Source organism: Phoxinus phoxinus (assembly GCF_949152265.1).
Source record: "Phoxinus phoxinus genome assembly, chromosome: 21".
Taxonomy (NCBI): domain Eukaryota; kingdom Metazoa; phylum Chordata; class Actinopteri; order Cypriniformes; family Leuciscidae; genus Phoxinus; species Phoxinus phoxinus.
This window is the reverse complement of record NC_136896.1, coordinates 22,101,274-22,122,323: the sequence shown is the minus strand read 5'-3', so window position 1 is coordinate 22,122,323 and position 21,050 is coordinate 22,101,274. Positions and strand designations below refer to the sequence as shown.

General features: G+C 36.7%; 2 protein-coding genes across 3 annotated transcripts; one reads left to right on the top strand and one right to left on the bottom strand.

Moving 5' to 3' along the window:
* Positions 1 to 542: 542 nt before the first annotated feature.
* Positions 543 to 10,142, bottom strand: pelo (pelota mRNA surveillance and ribosome rescue factor). The gene is made up of 13 exons (XM_079594458.1): positions 9,659 to 10,142; positions 8,562 to 8,654; positions 8,286 to 8,436; positions 7,887 to 7,977; positions 6,531 to 6,694; positions 5,414 to 5,474; positions 5,155 to 5,316; positions 2,625 to 2,671; positions 2,450 to 2,523; positions 2,122 to 2,193; positions 1,946 to 2,020; positions 1,783 to 1,814; positions 543 to 1,695 (listed from the first exon to the last, which is right to left on the bottom strand). Exons 1-13 carry the CDS (start codon positions 9,697 to 9,699, stop codon positions 1,604 to 1,606), a joined length of 1,155 nt encoding a protein of 384 aa, XP_079450584.1. The 5' UTR covers positions 9,700 to 10,142; the 3' UTR covers positions 543 to 1,603.
* Positions 10,054 to 19,698, top strand: ppp1cab (protein phosphatase 1, catalytic subunit, alpha isozyme b). 2 transcript variants are annotated; one of them, XM_079594460.1, is made up of 8 exons: positions 10,054 to 10,348; positions 10,459 to 10,564; positions 13,584 to 13,715; positions 13,810 to 14,040; positions 16,360 to 16,464; positions 17,460 to 17,683; positions 18,258 to 18,392; positions 18,651 to 19,698. In XM_079594460.1, the coding sequence occupies exons 2-8, from the start codon at positions 10,510 to 10,512 to the stop codon at positions 18,765 to 18,767; spliced, it is 999 nt and encodes a 332-aa protein (XP_079450586.1). In that variant the 5' UTR covers positions 10,054 to 10,348; positions 10,459 to 10,509; the 3' UTR covers positions 18,768 to 19,698. The 2 variants fall into 2 exon arrangements, with proteins under 2 accessions (XP_079450586.1, XP_079450585.1); XM_079594459.1 differs by having other exon boundaries at positions 10,186 to 10,564.
* The last annotated feature ends 1,352 nt before the right edge of the window (positions 19,699 to 21,050 follow it).

The following is a 21,050-nucleotide window of genomic DNA, read 5'->3' as shown; positions in this document are numbered from 1 at the left end:
ACTCAAAAGCTAAAAGTGAAATTCTTAATATTAATTCTAAATTATGTTAATGTTTTTCTATTAAAACAACAGACTTTGTATTGTCATAGAGGACGCATATAAGTGCATTTATTCTGCAACCACACTGGTGATCCATGTTTGGATTTATTACAATTCATCACTGAGAATTTTTGATCACAGATTTAGCCACAACAAAGAGCACAACCGCTCATAAAGGAACACAGACTGGCTGTATTACACTTTTATTTGAGCAGAATATCACAATGGAGATTGTTAAACTGCAACTTACGTTTGTCTGTGTTTTCAGATCATCTGCATTTTTTTCCACAGTGTAGAGAAAGCGTGTGTGCATGGTTTCCAGGTTGCGAAGATTAAGTAAAACACAGGGCAGAAAGAAAAGCTCTGATATGGGGGATTTAAACTTGACATCTGGCAACCCCCAAACATGAAAGCTCGTGGGGGCTTGATACAAACATTTTTCTTTTCATTTTAAGTGAAAAGTATAGGGAGAGGTTTTTGGTAAAGTTAAAATTAACTAAAAATTTAACTATATTTTAGTCTCATCTTGATTCGTCAACAATGATCATGGAAATAAAAGTCGTAAACAAACAGTCATATTTCAACACTTATGTCAAAATTAACACTAGGACTGACTAATTGGAAAACCATGCTGCTGATCGCATACAGTAAGCTCTTACTACTAATGCTAATCATAAAAGATTTACATTATGTGCAGTGTACGCACACCAGGGTTGCCAAGTCTGCAGTTTTCCCGCAAAATTGGGCTTTTAAACTGTTGACATGGGTTGATTTTTTCCTGCAGGTTAAAGGTTTGACATTGACATATCAGACAAATTGTATGTGTTGATTGAAATATTTTATCCATTCTACCAATGATTTAACTGTACTAGATGAGTTGTTATTCAGAATTAGCGACCCTGAAACATACCCTAAAGTATTCATTAAAAAGTATTCTTTGGGTTTAACAAGCAGAGCTGTTGGCCTGTTACACAGCAAACGCTGTCAGTGTGAGACGTGTATTGCGAACAGAGGTATAAGACAGAGATGTGTAAGACATTAGTCAGTCAACGAAGAAAGTTACAATAAATATAAGCTTACGCATTAACTGGAAAAGGCAACTGAATGGCTAGGCAAGTTGCATTTGCATTGCTACTGAGACTAAAATGTGTGTAATACTGTAAATGGATTAAACAACACTGTTTTTATGCTCTACTTAGTGTGCCTACTTGAGTATGTTTGCCACTACTTCAGTGTGACAAACTGTGATGCTAACAAAGAATTGGTCTATTAAGCAAACCACTTTCTGAATGCACTTCATTAACTGTTGAAAATGAAATTTTAAAAGTGGCACGAATGGTGTTATTCTGAGTAGTATTCATAGACAAAAATGAGGATTCAGTAAGATTATTTTGTAATTGCATCAGTCACAAATAATCAAAATTATCAAGGTTTTTGTAAAACTTCAACTGCTTTTAAATCCTTTATTAAGGCCATTATGGACTCTTATTCCATTTAGTCCTAAATGTGAAGCATTCCCAACCTTTCACACTACCGGTAAATCCTTTTGCACAAGACCATAATGTTAGTCTTCATCAGAGCTGCTGTCCTCAGCTTCAGACACCTCAGCGATGGGGAACCTCAAGATGGCCGCCACTCCACTCAGCTGATTCAACTCTACAAAGAGACAAAGAGCACCATTTCAGACACATGACGATCCAAAATAATTCTCTCAGAAACAAAGACTTTGAAAAAGTAGCTTACGTTCTCCAGATACATGCAGGCTTGAGAACATTCTAAAGGAAAGGGGGGGGGGGGGGGGGAGTTGACAATATTGGTGAGCAAAGATCAAAGCTTTTCCCATAATGCATATAGAACTATAAATGCATGACATAACTGAAATTGAATTGAAAATTCATAAGAATACCTGACAGTTCCTCCATTTTCCTTTACACCGTCTACAAGCCGAACATACCGGCTGCGGGTGGCTATGTCTTGATGTCTATCATGAAGAATTTTTATATATATATATATAAAATATATATTCATATTCTATATGAAGTCATAACAGGTAAATAACAAATTTATTACTTTCAAAAGTACCTGAATAGTTTGTCACTGATCAACAGGATGTCGATGGCTAAAGCTTCACTCGCTCTTTCCACATGAGCCAATCTGTCCAGAAAAAAAAGCTTTATTAATGGATGAAAAGATTGTTATAAATAATCATCTATCAATAATGTTACATGTCATTGATTAACCTTCTCATTCAGGTTGTGTGTAATATTGACAGGAATGACTCATTTAAATGGTAGTGAGTTTGATCTCTCATAGAGAATTGATAAGAATGTGAATGTGTGAACCTTGAAATGCAATGTAAGTCGCTTTGGATACAAGCACGTCTGCCAAATGCATAAATGTAAATGATCACCCATAGAAAGCTCGATCAGGCTCCTGTTGAAGCATCTTGTAAAAGTCTTCCAAAGCCTTTACCTCTCCAGCAGCCTAAAACAGAAAAACAACTCTCATAGCAATAGACACTACAATGTGCTTGCAGAATGCTACAAGATTTGTATATGTCGATGTACAATTCCAAAGTTAGTCACCTTGGTGTCAGACAATCGAGCCGTGACTGCTGGATCACACAGCACTTCTGTAGAAGTAAAATCTCACATTTATAATGTCACTTTAAAAACAGAAATTTATTTCTAAAAGTTGACTAAATAAAATCCTCAATATACATTGCAGCATCACCTCTTTTCTCACAGTGTCTGAAATGGTTTGATCAAGGATTCAGTCACTCTAAACCCCTCCTTTCCGAGAGCTTACTCTGCTCTGATTGGTCAGATGGCCCAGTCTACCGCTTGCAGTGAGAGTCAGAAACAAAAGGTCCCTGTGATAGGCTGAAGCTACAACTACAGTGCTTGATGGCAGTGCTCGAATGCTTGAAGTAGATGCTGTTTGCTGCAGCCAATGAGGACCATAGGCTGGCATTATGCAAATTTGTAAATAAGACAGGATTTACTAATGACTTGTTTCAGTCAATAATTATATCCCTTAAAGGTGAACTAAGTAACTTTTTTACCTTAACTGATCAACTTCGGAGTCACTGGAATGGTTATATTACTTATTTTGGGTTGAATGGTGGTGGTTTCGCACCCCCCTGGTGCCCGTGAGCGGAAAAACAGCGTTTGCAACTTTGGGCCGGCGGCCCGCCGGCCTCTTCGTCTGGAAGTATCGTGTGATCCCAAGTCTCGCGAGGTAAAGAATTGCTTTACTGCAAAAAGAAATCTGCTATAATGCTGTCATTATTGCGCTCCCTCACGCTGTTGGAACCCGAATGAAGACGACGTTGCAAAGAGTTTCCCATCTGCTTTGATGTCGTTGATCTACTAAGCCTCTAGTGTCTGAGAATAGCCAGCGAGTTTTTAACAGTTGTTGTCAAATATCTATTCCGAAGCTGCGGGGTGAGCTCTAGAGAGAAACCTCCGAGCAAAACACGAGGATACAACAAAGAAATCCCGATCTTACTGAGTCCTGCTTTAAAACTAATCTTTGATCACCAAAATGACTATTTAAACGCTTTTTCCTTGAATTTGTTTTTATTCATGCTTTAAAATAGCTTGAATGTAACTCTACACCCTTGCCTCATTTAGTATACGTGGTTCTATGAATATGCACATTAGCCCTGCCTCCACTCACTCGCATCAGCTCAGAGATCCACTCGTTGACGATCACACGAGACGAGTTCACTGCAGTTTTAAGGAGAAAACCTCTTCACCCCTTAAGCCCTGAGGGCATTTTTAGAATAGTTTTTTTCTGAGTGACATACACAAAACTAAAGACTCATAACTCCAAAACTATAGCAAGGAGAGTCAAAAGGTAGGTATTGTTTGATAGAACACTTTTTTAAAATGTTTGAGAATATACATTACATTAGGACATTCTCATGCCGAGAAACTGCTGATAAAAAAAATAAAAAAATATATATATAATTTGTATTATGATTTATGCATATCTTTCTTATTTGACATAGAATAACGGAAGGAAATAAGGTAGGAGGAAAATTATTTTTGGTGAAGTCCCTCTACAAAGGGTAAAGTAAAGTAAAGTAAAGTAAAGTAATCATTTTTAAATGTGTTCCTCCATGAGGAATATCTTGTGATCAATTAAATAGATTACCAGTATGTTCATTTATGGGCTCATTTTAACTGTAATAATATGCTGGAAAAAATTATGTGCCATTTTCAACGATCTGTGAATGTTTTTGACACATTGCAGTACATAATCTATAAAATACTTTTTTGTATTATGAAAATAAAAAAATTATTTATCGGCAAATTAATCAGCACTACTCAGGAGTTAAATTCTAACAACAAAAATCAATTTAAAGTTCAGACTCTAAGCTTTTGAATGACACCTATTTTGAGTTGATCAAGGTAGTATTATGAAAAATATGATTAAAAAAATAAAAATTTGCAGCTAGGTGGCGCCGGCAGGCGGTACACTTCGTTTTAGAGGGACTACTCAGCACTCGTTAAGAGTTGTCCAATCAAAGTGCTTAGATGCACTAGAAAGCTGAGTTTTGTGCACAGTCTGCGCACACGTCACACACCAGGATGCGCTCGCGCCCTCAGATCACTTGGATGTAGCTGTGTTACAAGAGATAAAAACGATATAAATACTGTTCGTTTTCTCACACAAACCGCTCGTTTCGTGTCTTAGGCCATCAATGTGTACTTACATTTACGAGTTATTAAATCATGTTTAATTTGGACTTCTCTGTGCATGCTCTTTGAGGTGGACCCCATAGACCTGCATGATATGACTGTCAGACAAGAACGGTTTGACCTAAAAATATCAAAATTGAAAATACTGTGGAAACAAAGATACCTACATCTTGGATGCCCTTGAGGTAAGCTAAAACATATCAAAAATTTATTTCAAAGTGAACTATCCCTTTAAGATGTATTGTATTGTATTGTATTGTATTGTATTGTATTGATTCAAGCACATTATGATGTCTTATCATAACCCTTGTACCATTTACAACTGCTGCTATAAACCATGACAAGCCTACTAAGCAATTATGAAAATGTAAGGTTTTGCACATCGCTAGGATTGAGGAACTCTGACCTTTGAGAGAATACTTGTGTCCGGATGAGGAGTGCACCATCATGAATTTGGATCTGTTCTCCAGAAGAATTTTGCAGTCTTGTCTTACTGCCTCTTTAAAGAGGTATGAGATGAACTGGTCTTTCACAAAGCCTGGACTGGCCACCAGAATACACTTCACCACTGAGAAATGCATAAAGAAAGAAAGAAAAAAAACATCAGTATTTATTTATTTATTTATCTATCTAATGTTCTTATCTGATTTATAAAAACAAATTACCATCAAAATTGAAGTGTCTCAGAATGCCCTGCATGACAGCCTCATAAAATCGATCTAATGCCTGAAATAGAACACATCAGTGTCACTGTAATACGGGTCTCATATTTTTGAAATATATGCAGTCATTTCTATATGAAACCCACTACATTTGTACAAAATGTGCAGTACACAACAGAGTACAATGCAACTAGAATTAATACCAGCAGTGACAACATCTCGTTCTCATTCTTAAAGTCGAATTTAAAATATATGGATTCAATGGACAAAAAATACAAAAGGATTAAAAAATAATCACATTTCTGGGTTCTAAGAGGAAGCCGCATAATTGGTTAAACTTAAGAACAGAAAACTATAGCAAAATACAATTTTCCATTCCCATTTGCTCCAATAACAAATGTAAAAAATAAAATCCATGATTGCATTTCCACGATTCTCCTAAAGAGGAAAAAAAAGTAATAAGAGAGAATGTCAAATTCACCACTCCCTCAGCAGTCGGTTTTTAAAATCATTAAATGTACTAGTTTTTCATGGCAGACTAGTTTAATGGAGTGATATAACACAAAGAAAGTATAATTTGAAGGCGTATGAATCAAATATTCAAGCCTGTGGCGAGATGCCTGTTCCACAATCAGCATCACTCCTGACAATGACAACCTGTTTCTTTTGCCAATACACATAAATATCGAGCTGAATTATTTCCAGTTCTTAAACCAAAACCAAAAAGAATGGGCCTTTTTTTTTTTTTTTTACCAAAATAAGCATGTTGTTCATGATGTTTTCTTAGGCTCTGTTTTCAGTTTTTGTTCCTTGAAACTGTTTAGAGCCCCGTAAGCAGTAGGATGTGTATATACATATATGTATATATATACAGTATGATATCATTCAATTTCACACAAAGCTATTATACATTCAAGCTGATATCCCTTTGTAAAGTAAGAAGTATAATTTACATTGATCTACTATAAAATTTAGGCAAATATGGATTTGGATGACTCTGCCAACAGGTTCTAGCTACCCAACATAAATATCTAGTGGTAACAGTCATTTTTATTTTGTTAAATATAATGATAAAGAAAAACATTGTCAGATTTATTGTTGCAAAGTTTTATCGGTTCACCTTGTCATGTTGAGCACAACTGCCTTTCCTCTTGCGGGGAATGGTGACCTCAACCTTCGCCCTGAGTAAGGTCATGGCTGGAGTTACGAGAACCAGATTGGCCAGACCTTCCTGCATCACGACTGCAGCCACATCTGCTTTTTGAGCGGGATCACACGCCTGCTCTATAGATGAGGATGCAAACAAACTGGTGATGAGCTGGATCAGATTCATCAACTTTTCAATATACTCATAGCTGCCCTATGCCATGCATTGAAAGTAAACGGTGACTGCAGTTGTCAAGCCAAGATACTTGGTTCGAATTACAACTACAAAATTTGCCACTGTTGCTCATACAATAAGGCAAAGGCAACACATTTATACAGGGATCATGTTTCTTAATGTGGTGTCCTTATGATGCATATGAATGCCTCCAGAGCAAGACATGGACGAATAGTTTTACATAATTTCACCATAGGCCTCATCCACTGGCGTTCAGTTGCGGCTGAACACTTGTCTACACCAGATGAGAGCGGCACGTCAAAAGCAAATAGAACCCATTACAATCACTAACGCGGTCTACACTTGATACAGAAGAAGCTCGTTCACTTTACTCCACATGCTCGAGTCTGCCGACTAGGACAAAAGGAAGAGTAAAGAAACTTTTGTTGACAAATGAAGCAGTCAGATGTATCGGGGTCTGTAAACGATTTAATAATGCTTTGTCTGTAAATAGTTTTATATGGATCAACTTTGATGAAAAATGATTACTCACGTGGAATACTGAGTGGGTGTTAATACTGTTTTCTATGCTCTGACGTTAGCCAATCATAACAGTGGCCATTTACTGACAAGCCTTAAAAAAGCTGCTGCTTAAAAATTATATCTTTCTATATATCTTCTATAAAAACATATATATTTGTTGCGCAAACAAATTTAAAATTATCAATGAACCTCAAGGAACATATTAAAATAATTTAAAAAATCCATGTCACGACCCCTTTAAAGTCCTCATTTACCATAACAGAAGTAAAATCAATCAGATGTACTTTTGCTGACTTTTAAAAAGATATATTGGCAAATGGTCATCTAGACCTTGAGGGTCAAACGTGGCACTAATAGTAAAAGTAAAGTGAAAGTGAAAAGTAAAGTGGTCACCGATGAACCAAGTGAATGCAAATAGGCAGCAACTTCACAGAAGAAAGAAAACACTGTTTCCAATGTTGGGTGTCTACATGATGCTAAAATATTATAAAAATGTCATTTAACTTTTATTTGTATTTTACAAAATAGCTCTAAATTTCAAACAATACATAGCATGTAAAATTGTTATTAGCTAGAAAAGCTAATTTTACTCCAAAAATACCAACACATTACCAATTCTGTCCAGCACCACACTGTCCCAGACTTTTTTGGCGAGAGTAAAATTCCTATTGAGCTCCAGCTCAATGGTATGATAGGCACCCATCTATATAATGACATAAGACAAGAAATATGACTTTCATTCCAGCTTTCACATTTAGACTAAAATAATATATGGAATTTATCCAAAGGATCAATGCTAATTATAAATGTAACTGTTATTCCCATTAATATTCAAATGCATGAAGTATAAATTATATTTTGGGTGAAAAGTTAGCACTATAGTTATATAATTTAAGCACACAATTTGTATCTTAAATATCTATCAGGCAACAAACTTTTGAAAAATAGAAAATAAAAAAGTTGAAGTTAAATATTTTAGAAAGTACTAAACCATTATAAATGCACACTGACCTTCACATACTGGTTCTCCTGGATGTTTGTTCCTTTGACTCTGAGCTGACAGGCCTGGGAATCAAAGTCTATCGTCTCCACACATAAAGTCAGGGTGGTACGCACACGTGAACTTCCCACACTCCCCGTGGAGGACTCCGTCTGCACTTTCCTGTTTGTGAAATCAGATTGTTTTCATCATTGAACAGATGGGAAAAATCTCTAATATTGTGATAAACCAGGACTGGAAAAAAGAGCCAGGCTAGTGTGGTTGTTGGGGAAGAAAAAGAGGCAGACCTGATGGTTGAGGCTCTGAGGCTGTCGCCAACCTGCAACAGGTTGTAGGTGTGCCACATATCCTCTGACTCATCAGGTATTAGTGTCACCTGACTAAAAGAAGGAAATTCAATATCAATTGTTGGTAACAAATCTCCATGTTTGTACACACTCAGACACATTTAGCCTATACATAGCCTACACCCTGCCCACCAGGCTATCGGCTCTGAAATACAAGTATTAAATCTGACATGAATGGCTTCTTACCCTTAAATGATGATACATAACAATATATTTCAGGTTGATTTGTTTGTTTGAAATGTAATGCAATGCAATTATAAGAACTACTATGGCTATTTCATGGTGAGTCTGACCTCAATTCAATAAAATAAAAAATATTAAAAAATAATAATTGCTCTTAGTAATTTTTAGCATTCTATAATCAGAAATACATTAAAATACTTATGTGAGGTAGTCAGACAGTGCGCTCTGGCATAATTTAATGTCTAAAATATGTCAGTGCCATTGTTTTTTTGTTTTTGTTTTTCTCTATGGCATGTTTATAAAAGCTACGTAAGTGTCCTAATTGAACTAAGGTCTAATACTGGCCTGATCTAAGTCCTGTCTGTGAAACCAGGTCAATTATTTTTGCTTACATTATCACAATTATTTGACGTTCAAGCGGAAAGTGCTAGAAAGTGAATCCTTATTTTATTAGTAGAGTCTAAATATTATTCTCTAATACAACATTGCAACTCAACCCTGAGGCTTACTACTTTCTATATACATCCGCAAAGGACTCGACCTATACGGTCAATATTGGGAGCTACAGCAAAGGCAATATTGTGTGTGAAAGTGAAACATGCCAAATTTGTCAACAAAGCACCGGGTTAACAATGAGCATTGGCAGCAATTGAACAGGCTGCGCGTTCCGAGTCAGTTCGACAATCTAAAAATCACCACTGTACTATCATGTTTTTTATTTAATAGCAAGTACTCAGGTATTGTCATATCATATGATACCATCAATGCTTCACGGTAACGTTACTGCCATAGTAACTTACTCAACTCGGAAAGCGCACATGAAGTCCAAAAGTGCTGTATAGATTAACACTCACCCGGCATTATCCTTCTCGATGTCTTTATGAACCAACTTCATGGTCAAATAGGTTAGCTATTCAAAACCAAAATACATATTTGATTGCGAGTGTCCTAATCCATGTAATCGTCAATTTTGGCGACGTTTCCGCATCAGCATTGGCACATTCTGCCACTTGGGAATGAATCAGACGATTCGAACTGTCGCTTTCTGATCGCGTCATCATTGGCTTCAGTAACGTTAGGTTGGAGTACTGTATGCACTACTGTCATTATTATTATTTTTTTTTACAATAAAACATCCTTCCGTAGGTTGAAAGAACGCTGTTTTATATTTCGAATTTATTTAACAGTACATTTAATGGACAATTAGCAATCGGTGTTAATAAACTGTCCCAACCCATAGACTGTAAAAAGGCCCAACCTGAGAAAAGTTGTTACATCGCTATCTCATCGAGGGTTAATAGCGTTTAGTTTATATTGTGAATCTAAGATTCATACATTGGTGAGTGTGGGTTTAATTAGCTTAATGTAAGGAAAGATTGACAAACAGAATATCCTATTGGCTCTTCGGATGGGATATTTGAAGCGCTCGTCATGAGCCGAGAATAACCAATCAGACACCCGCTTTAGTGTTTGCCCCGCCCCATTCAGTGTTTCCTTCTCAGCGGTCGTGGTGCTAGTTTTCCTCATACAACGAACTACTGAAGGTACCATTCGCGGCAATAACAAAAACTCAGGAATACTATCGGTAGTGGGATCTTTTATAAAGACATTTTTATAAGTTATTACCGTGTATTTGCATCGGGTGGATTCCTAGGTCGTCTTGTTCCTGGGTCTGTTAGCCGGCTAATCTCCAGCGAGCGACAAAATGGCTGAATCGGACAAATTAAACATCGATTCGATCATCCAGCGCCTTTTGGAGGGTAATACGTTTATTCTTTTTTATTATTATTACAAACTGTATTGTTTTATAATGTTTAATAACGGTTAAGCGGCTGAAAAGCGTGTGATTTTTATTTGTTCAATATCATCTCTAATCGAATGTATATGTAGCTATGTTATATTATGTATAAATACGTAACACTATCAATCCAATTCAAATATTTATTTGCATCATTTCCATGTTTATTACATATAATCCGAACAAAACTTTAGCGCATGCGCAGTGCGTCAATCGTCGCTTTCAGGTTCAGAAACGGAGGAAGCCACAAAGACGTCACCAGTGCAGTGTTGTGCCACATTTTGACTTCCTGTCGGAATAATACCCCCCTCATTAAGACTGCTACCTGAATAACAAGTAGAGATGGAAGAAATGACTTTGACAGTGAGACATCAACAACAGTCTTGATGATGGGATAGTCATAGACATAGTACGGTACCATTGCCTGCTGTTCCACCATTGTGTTTTCTTCTGCCCAACACTGAGACACACTGCTTATTAGTTCAAATCAGGGGAAATAACGATCTTTCAATTGTGTAAACCGTTAATCAGTACATTAAACAGAAATGTAAATAGATATTTTATTGTATGGGTCAAATAATTCAGAAATTGGGAAAACGGAAGCAGCTGTAAATATCAGGCTAGAGCTGCACCATTCTGGATTGAGAACCAAGATTCTCCAATTATTCTGAATAGAATATGGAAGTTACTAGAGGTTCTGGCAAAAATGTTAAATGTTGCTGTAGTCGTTTGTGTTGATATAGGCTACCAACTTTAACTCCTTATCAAGCACCGGCCCGCGGGCGGGCCGAAGGGGCGTGGCTAAACTTTTATTACTTTTTATCGGCTTTGTTTTATAACAAATATTCAATCAACTATCATAAACTATGCATCATTTGAAAGCTAAAACACTCAAGAATCATGTTCTGAGCTTGCTTTTGCAATCAATACACCAGAGAGGAAAGGGTTAAATTAAATGCTGACTGACTGACCTTGTAAACATGAACACAATGAACGGCAATACTTATCTTTGATCGCGTATGGTTCAGATCAGTTCGGACGAATCCAAGAAACACCAGCATACATTTCAATGTAAGGGTCTACTCTTCAAAATGCATCCCACTGTTTAATCCAAAACAACAACAAAATAGGGAAAAAAACGAAATATCCTCCTTTGTTTACATGAGCGTTTTGAGTTAGAGTAATCCATCATGTTCATTTTCAATGAAATATCGATTCCAACGTTCAAAAGCCATATCTCCCCCGTAGTTTGGAATCTTCCGGGTAAATTGAGCCCTCCCTCGTGTCTATCCTTCAATCACAGGCTTTGTTATTGACTAAAACAAAAAGGGAGCATTTTACCGGATGCGCGAACTGTCAATCGCGCTCCTCGGTTTTCAACTGGATAAAAGCCTGGATAAAGCCAGCCAATGTCTAGTCAGCAAAGTTTTGATTGATGGGAGTATTGACCAACCAACATCGATGCAGTGATTGACGAATCTGCTTGCATGAAACGTGTAATACAAGAACAAAGCGCAAACTTTTCATTCACACGTGCGCTTTCGCCATTCCACACGCAAGAGCGCACACACATAGTGCGCCGACACATACACACACATAGCGTTGTTTTACAATGTTTTGCCCACGGAGTTCGAATAAACCATAGACAGTATATAAACACACGGATTTAATCCAAAGCTTATATCTGAACATCTCTACCATTGATCGTCGACTACAGAATACTTTGGTGGTGTTTTGAAGAAGGTGGAGAGGAGAAGCGACGAAGAGCAGCAGAAAGTAATAGGATATCCATTATAATAATCCGTTTACTGTAATTTATTTGAGTAAAAAACACTGTTCTAATTACAAATGTTCTAAAACTATTTTATATATATATATATATTATACATTAGTTGGAAAACGGTCACTTCTGGAATGTCTAGGCTATACATTTAATGATAGACGTTTTATTTAACTGTTTTTGCTATTAGAATTGATCAAAATAAAGGGTATTTTGTTAAAATGTTAAAATGTTTTGCTGAAATAGTTTTTTATTGTGTGGTTTGATGGGCAAAACAGTCTTGAATTGATATACATGCATGTAGTATGTACTGTTTACTCTTATGTCATTTGGTTATCAGGTGTCTATTGGAGTCTCCAAATAGGTTTTTGGAAAGGACGCCTATACTTTTCATCAATAAAAGCTTACAGAAACTACATTTTTGGGAGTATCAATCTCAAATTTGACTCAAAACATGTCCAGACATTCAATTTTATCTTTATGGTGTTTTCAGGCCTTTGACATAAAAGTCTGATCAATTTTTCCCTAAGTTAAGTTCATTCAAAGAAATCGTAAGTCACTTTCATGTCAATTTACCTTGTTTTACTCTTTTCCTATTCAACTTTGAGTTAAAATTGACTCTTGGGTAACAAAGTTTCAATTGTCTAGTTTAAAAAAAGACAAGAATTATGAATGTGGACCATAGGGTTTAAGAGCTACAGACATTTGTATTTGGGTATGCCGTTTTCAGAAAATTCTCAAAAATAGGGGCGCTTGATAAGGGGTTAAACTTTTATCCAATTAGGCCTGCTTCTCTGAGAATTTGGAAGTAAGTTCAGAAGGAAAAATACCATTGTTACAAGGAACTAGGAAGTAGAGATTAATCAATCACTGTCATATTGCTGTTCTTTTCGTCACCGCTGTCTGTTCCAGCAGTCAAAAACACATTTCACACTGCATGACTTAGCATCTTACCGGCACCAAGTTTGTGTTAAATGATATTCCAATGTAAGTGTGGCAAGTAGTTCGAGATTTCGGGTAGATGGTACGACGTGGTCTTCCTAAATGCTTGAAGGCGTTGTAAATATGGCCACGATCAAACAGGCTTTCTTTACACACAAAATAGATGCGTGTACAAATATGTATGTATTCACAATTTTTGTATGCATATTTTTAGCAATTGCAATAGGAAGGTTAACCTTTGTGTGTCATTCATTTTCAGTGAAGGGCTCAAGACCTGGTAAAAATGTTCAGTTAACCGAGAACGAGATTCGTGGATTATGTCTAAAATCTCGGGAAATCTTCCTTAGCCAGCCGATACTGCTGGAGTTGGAGGCACCACTCAAGATTTGTGGTAAGTTTCTTCTAAACCTTACCCTCTGTTTTGATTTTAGATGGTTCAGATGAAGCCAGCTTAGAAGAAAATGTAACCGTTTCTCTTCCTGCAGGTGATGTTCATGGTCAGTACTATGACCTGCTCAGGCTTTTCGAGTATGGAGGATATCCTCCAGAGAGCAACTACCTGTTTCTGGGAGACTATGTAGACAGAGGCAAGCAGTCTTTGGAGACCATCTGCCTGCTGCTTGCCTACAAGGTCAAATATCCAGAGAACTTCTTTCTTCTCAGAGGAAACCATGAATGTGCCTCCATCAACAGGATATATGGATTTTATGATGAATGTGAGTATGCTTTTTAGATGGGTGGATGGTATGACCAAAAGCTTATGTCACGGTTGGAATAACGATGAACCATGCTGGCAAAATGAGTCGGAATGCGCACTATGAGTTACAGGCAACAAGTGAAATATGTAAATTTTGGTCGAATTTGAGGTTTTCACAACAAATTTGTTCATTAAGCCCTAATCTAGTGCTCCAAATAGCCATTAAACGTCTAAAATTATCTTTTATTTGTACATTTTCTGAGAAGGTACACCTTCCTAAATCTTTCCTTTGTTTTAATAATCCATGAAAACTGCATTTTTTTTTTTCTCTGTTCGCTTCTCAACCACTGGTGCTTCTCCTCAGCACAAGTTTGGTATCGTTGTATAGTGCAATATTCATATAGCGAATTCTCACTGGCATGAGTCTGAACCAATTAAATGTGATTTGATGATCTGATGTAAACAAAACCAGCTTGTTGCTAACCAGTCGTAATAATGCCTTTCGATGATTAATCAAAGTACCCCGCACGGTGGCGCATTGTGCTATCATGGAAGCGTTCATCCTCTGAAAACATGAAAAGTAATCAAGCTTTTAATTCAATGTTTCGTTGATATATTCCAGCTTTGATATGGATGATTGCAAGAGTTTTCTGTCTTTAAATGCACTGTGCTCGTGAATCTTGTCAAAGCAATTGAGATGGACGATTTTGCTTAACATGTTAATGATTACTTCAGTGATAATGTGCCACCGGCTAAACAAGATGGTTCTGGACATTAATGTAGCAAATCTTGAACAATCGTTAAGACATGATGGGCACAATATGAAACTGTCATGACTGTTTTAAAATGAACTACCGGTATATATAAACTTATTAACATGAGATGGATAATTTATGTATTGTTGTTATTGATATTTTAACCAGTGACGCATTCCTCATACTGACTGCTAAGCAGAAAAAATCAGTTGGGTAACATAAAATATATGTTAAATATTCTTTATAGAAAATATTTTCAATAAAGGTAACATATTTTATAACAAATAACATATTTTCCCTGTAGATTTAGGTTTTAAATTGGTGTGTGCCAAATTTGGTGTTATTTTAAGGTATGGTTGGTAGGTGATTTTGTTTTGGAGCCTTTAGAAAACTTTAACTTAATTTTTGCTGGCTCATTAATTATTTTGTCTGATTCCAACAAATCATACATAATTTTAAAGTTTTTTTGTTTTTGTTTTAATGGAGAATGACTAACTTTGCTCACTCTGACTCAATTTGCCAGCATGGGTCACAATTATAAGTAGGGTCAGGTGCATCTGACACAATGGCTCCAGGCAGTGTTTTCCACCAAGGAAGAAACCCAATGTGTAAAACACGAAGTTACAAAGTGTAGCTTTAAAAGCATGATAAAACGATTTAAAATATAAATATTGCATAAGCATTTTTATCTTATAAAGTACTGCACAGCAGGTTATAGGGCTTACATGTGTGGGAGGAGGGGATTCTAGCGCACCTTGGGCTGGGCAATTATGTAAAAAAATATCTTAGCAATATTCGATTATATTGTCTACCCAGGCCTCACCCCTAGTCTTAGACAGCACTGTTGACATACTGTACTTCGGTTGGTTTATGAAAAGTCAAAACTTTGGTTCACTTTTTATTTAAATCAGTAAATATTCAGAAACCGGTGCAGTTACATAGGCTGCTACCATTTTATTTCTTCCAGTTTAACTTTTGTTAGAGTGCCAAACAAAATAGAAGAATACTTGATAATATTATTTTTAAAATGGGAGAAATCACTGCCTGTTCCAACTTTATCGGAAGCAGTTTTATTTTAATTTTTTTGTCTCCAGAAATCAAGATGTGTAATCAAGAAAAAATATTTGGCAACTTTGGGAATTTGGGCATTTGGGAAAGCAAAATGCCCTTCTATGTTCACTTCATTTTCTGTGGTGCATAATCTATAATATTTATGTGGACCAATGATTACAGCGTTGCACTACATTTGTAATGGAAAAGCGTTTGTAGACCAGACGTCAAAGAAATATGAACTATCATAATATTAACTAATAGAATTAATAATAATAAAAATTAGTATTTTACCTCTCTGGCTTCTTTAAAAAAAACAATGTGATTCAATGTACTGTGGAATAACAGCTACTAACAACTAAAAAAGAATTTTAAGTCCACTTTAAAGTTCAGGTACTTTTTTGTTTTTATTTTACTATGTTCAGTTTGGTTGCTGAAAAGGGGTTGTTGAGCTCTTCATTTTGCTCTCAAAACACACAAGATTGATGCATTTAACTTTATAATGTCTGTACATGCACATGTTTTTTTGGCAGGTAAAAGGCGGTATAACATCAAGCTTTGGAAGACATTCACAGACTGTTTCAACTGCTTACCTGTAGCTGCTATTGTGGATGAAAAGATTTTTTGTTGTCATGGAGGTATGCAATTGTTTAAACTTTTTTTAGCATTTTTTTTTTAAAGAATTTTTCCTCTTAACTCACGTTTTTGTGTCTTCATGGAGTAATTTCAAGAACATGTTTAGTGTATTTTTAGTAATATAATAGTAAGTTTTTCTGGAATGTCTACACAAGGTTTGGAGAATCTTTGCAGACAAAGATCACCATCAACTTCATGGAGGACGTAATTTGTGTCTTTTTGAAAATGATGAAATGTAGCATTCTCTTAATGCTTTTGTTTGTATATACTTAGAATTTAAAATGTTGCAGATTTCCTTGAGAGCAGGTCTGACTAGAAGGTAAAGTTGAGCGTCATCAGCATAACGAACATATGAAATATTGTATTTCTGCAAATAAAATGGGCGCATCTATAGAAAGAACCTAAAAATTGATTCTTAGGGAACACCACAAGTAACTGGTACACAAGAGGAGGAATGATTCTCTGTTCTGACCTGAAAAGTTTTCTCCTTTAGGGCCACTACAACCCACTTTAGGGACAAACCCTGGAACCACACACTCAAGAAACTTTAAAGAACGTTCTGTGCCATTTTTGGCTCTTTATTTAAAATTGTATATGTTTAAATGTTTGGATTCTGCCTGCCTATCGCAAGTTTGGTATTGAACTAAATAAATGTAAATGTAAAGCTAAAAAGTGAGTGAGAATTTTGAGGTTCACTAGACATTTTCAGTAAAACTTAAATATTTTCTAAAGAAAAAAGATTGGTCAACCACACTTAAGACTAAGTACTGGTAGTTTAGTATTGATTAGTTGGTTGTTGGACTCACTGGTTGACCCTAGTTATGTGTTAAGGTCTTCAGCTTACAGCTCTATGGCTCATTTTCCTATAAAATGTGTATTTATCACATGTACGGGTTTGTGAAATAGTCAGGGAATAGTGGACTTTAGGTTCTTTATACTAGTCTGTGTAAATTTAAAATATTTCTTCTAAACTGCAGTTGAACCGTTCTTCACCCAGGTCTTTCTCCAGACCTGCAATCTATGGAACAGATTCGCCGTGTGATGAGGCCCACAGACGTTCCTGACCAGGGTTTGCTGTGTGATCTGCTCTGGGCTGACCCCGATAAAGATGTCATGGGCTGGGGAGAGAATGACCGTGGTGTCTCTTTCACCTTTGGTTCTGATGTTGTGGCCAAGTTCCTCCACAAACATGACATGGACCTCATTTGCCGGGCCCACCAGGTAAGTCATTTACATTTACTCATTTAGCAGACGCTTTTATCCAAAGCGACTTACAACTGAGGACTACACCAAGCGAGTCATCGTGAAGAGGCAAAAATAACGCAAGAAGTGCTCAAAATACAAAGTTCAGGCATTGCTCAGAGTAGCATAAGCCAAACAAGGGAGGATTAAAGGAAAAGTTTTTTTAATTTTTTTATTTTCTTTACACCTTGTTGATATTCACTAGAGAGATCATGTTTGGTATCTTTGGATGTACTCTACACAGGGAAAAGTTGAAGCACAATTGAGAAGAACTTTAAGATTCACAATTATTCCAAAACCTCCCTGCTTTGAAACCCCAAAACGAGAGATCAATCGGCCCTATTTCCCGATCTCTTAAAGCTTCCCTCTATCTCCCACTCATTCAGAGATCACAGTCTCTGAGAATCTTTGTCATAGACTGTCATCGATTCGACAAACTGGAAATATTTCAATGGTTTTAATTTTGTCCTTTGTTGATTGAGTAGGATGCATTCTTGTATGTCAAGCTTTTGAATAGCATTTGTGAAGCTTAAATCTTCTGCTCTCTGAACAGGTGGTAGAGGATGGCTATGAGTTCTTTGCAAAGAGGCAGTTAGTCACACTTTTCTCCGCTCCTAACTACTGCGGAGAGTTTGACAACGCAGGAGCTATGATGAGTGTCGACGAGACCCTGATGTGCTCATTTCAGGTTTGTATGTGCTCTTACATTTGATTAAACTAGTAACTGGATGCAAACTGTTCACCTTTAGACACAATTCACCGTTTTGGGGAATAAAAAGTTTCCTGCAGAAAATCAATTAAATGTAACTTACATGCCACGCCAAATGACGAGACTGGATTTGTAGTGCGATTTGCAATGTCTTTTTGTTTACATAGGTAACAAAATATTGTATATATCATGAGCCTCATTACTCATTTTACCTGCTTTCTCTCTCTGCTCTGTCAGATTCTGAAACCAGCGGAGAAGAAGATGATGTCGTATGGTGGTGCGGGAGGATTTGGATCTGGTAGACCTGTAACTCCCCCACGAAACGCAGCCAAGGGCGGCAAAGCCAAGAAATAACATCAACTACAGCAACACGCCTATACATCCTGTCCATCATTCTACCTCTCCTTTTCCTTCTCCTCTTCAACTCCAAACACCAAATCAGTGCAGGGTTTTTTTAGCTGTCTCCATCAAGACGAGACTGCTGGCAATCTGAGCGGTCATATATGTGTGCTTGACTGAAATGCCCCTGTGAAGCGTGTTGGTTTCTATGTGAAACAACAGTGTGTATATGTGGAAAATGGTTTTGTGCGAGTTTGTGTGCAAGTTTTTCTTCACTTTCTCTAGTAACTGCGCACCTTTTACTGCGTTTTTAGCTGTTCTGGTTGATTTTTCCTTCCAATTACATCTTCACGTCTTCAGCCATAACGTGATAATCCTTTTAAGGCCATTTATTGGACCTACATCACCCTTCTCGTCAGACCAAGCCTCAGGGTCCAGCTTTTGATCCCCGCTGGGGACAGACTTTTCCATTCCCCTCTAAAGCAATCTGAATGGAGGTGATTGTGCAAATCACTGCCAGTCTCTTTAATGTGAAGCTTCGTCCAAGTGCGTGTCTGTTTACAGTAGTTATTGATGGCACCCTGCACATTTTAACACATACCTATTTTGGCGCATTCTTTGCTTCTTTAAACTGCACACTCAGGTAGTATTTAGCCTGGCCTGTGGAAATGCTCTGTTTGGCTTTTTTTGGGTGGGGCGGGGGATGTAGGTTTTTATTTAATTTTTTAGGTTAAAATCATGCACGATGTGCAAATAATACCATGTGTGAATGTCTGCAAAATGGGTGCCATCGCTGTTTCAGTTTAAAATGCAGAAATGCACTGTTCACGGAGTGATTGTGGCTGTTCCAATTTGTTAACTGCAAATCTCACTTTTTCTGCTTAAAAGGACTTTTTTTTAGTAGTAGTAGTCATGAATTTAGCCAATAAAGTGAGAATCTGGTGCATATTTTGAGTTTTTATTTTGTGTCCATCAATGTGTTGCAACACTGGATTTACAGAGATTTGGATAGCCAATTAGACTATCTACTATCTTCTACACCATGATGATGGCATAGAAAACTAGCACTAATTGCATATGCAGTATATACTTAGTGTGTTAGTATAGAACTGTGAGCTAGAATACAAAGTGCAAAATACCACAAGACCAAACCAGTGAGGTCATGTGACGGAAGTGCTAAAATGTGGGTTTTGGCTGACAAAAAAATGCATTATCCCTGCAGCACTCTATTCGTTTGATGAATTATAGCTCAAGTTTATTCTTGATGAGAGTTGTGCACCAATATAATATTACAGTTAGGAAAAGAACATGATTGGAAGTTTTGTTTTTATTAATTATTAGCATAACAATCAATAACATTAGATGGTCATTGGTGCCATTTCAACATTTGAATAAAAAGTTTGAATTATTTCACCATGAAATCAAAAGTGAAATTGTTTTTATGGAATTTTTAGTCTTTATAATAAAACGATTTATCTGTGCAGTGCACATCATTTAAAAAATAAAAAATAAAGTACTCTTGTAATCAAAATAACTTCTCTTTCCTCTTGCAATGCCATCTGAGGACATGTTCACTGGTACTCGGGCAGGACAACCTGTCACTCACACAATGACCCAACGATCTAATCAATTCCCAATGGACAAAATCAAGTCCAATGCTATATCTTCTTTAATGTTTGAGAAGCTGTTTCACTCGTATACGTCATAAGGAATAAAAGACTACAGCAAATTCTGTTTCATGTCGACTTTAATTAAAGCTTTTACTCTATTCTATTCAACATCAATTTATGAATCCTGCTATATAATAACCTTAAATGACTGACATTTGTGGTAGACGGGTACATATACTTTTATTTTTAGGGTACCTTTAACAACTTTAACAACAATAACCCTTCTTCAGTCGCCACTAAAAAAAACTATATGGCCTATTACATTGCACAGATGAATGGAATGTCCATCCACCGATTTTCCAAACTGCCCTATGGGGATGCTGTCTATCCCAGAATCCCAGGCAGAATGCAGCTGAAACATCATGAATGGATTGCCAGTCTAACACACATAGGCCTACATTCACACTCTGGCAATGCTACCTCCTTTACCCCCATACATTTTGTGGGTCATGAGTCATGACATAGGTCCATGGTGCTGTAAACCTATTCTATATTGCTAGGATTTTCTTTATTATTATTAAGCCTTAAAACTTAATAATAAGTTAAATATAAACTGATTATTGGGCATCAGAGAATGTACATCGCAAAGATTCTAAACATGGTAGATTGGTCCCACATCCCCACTCAG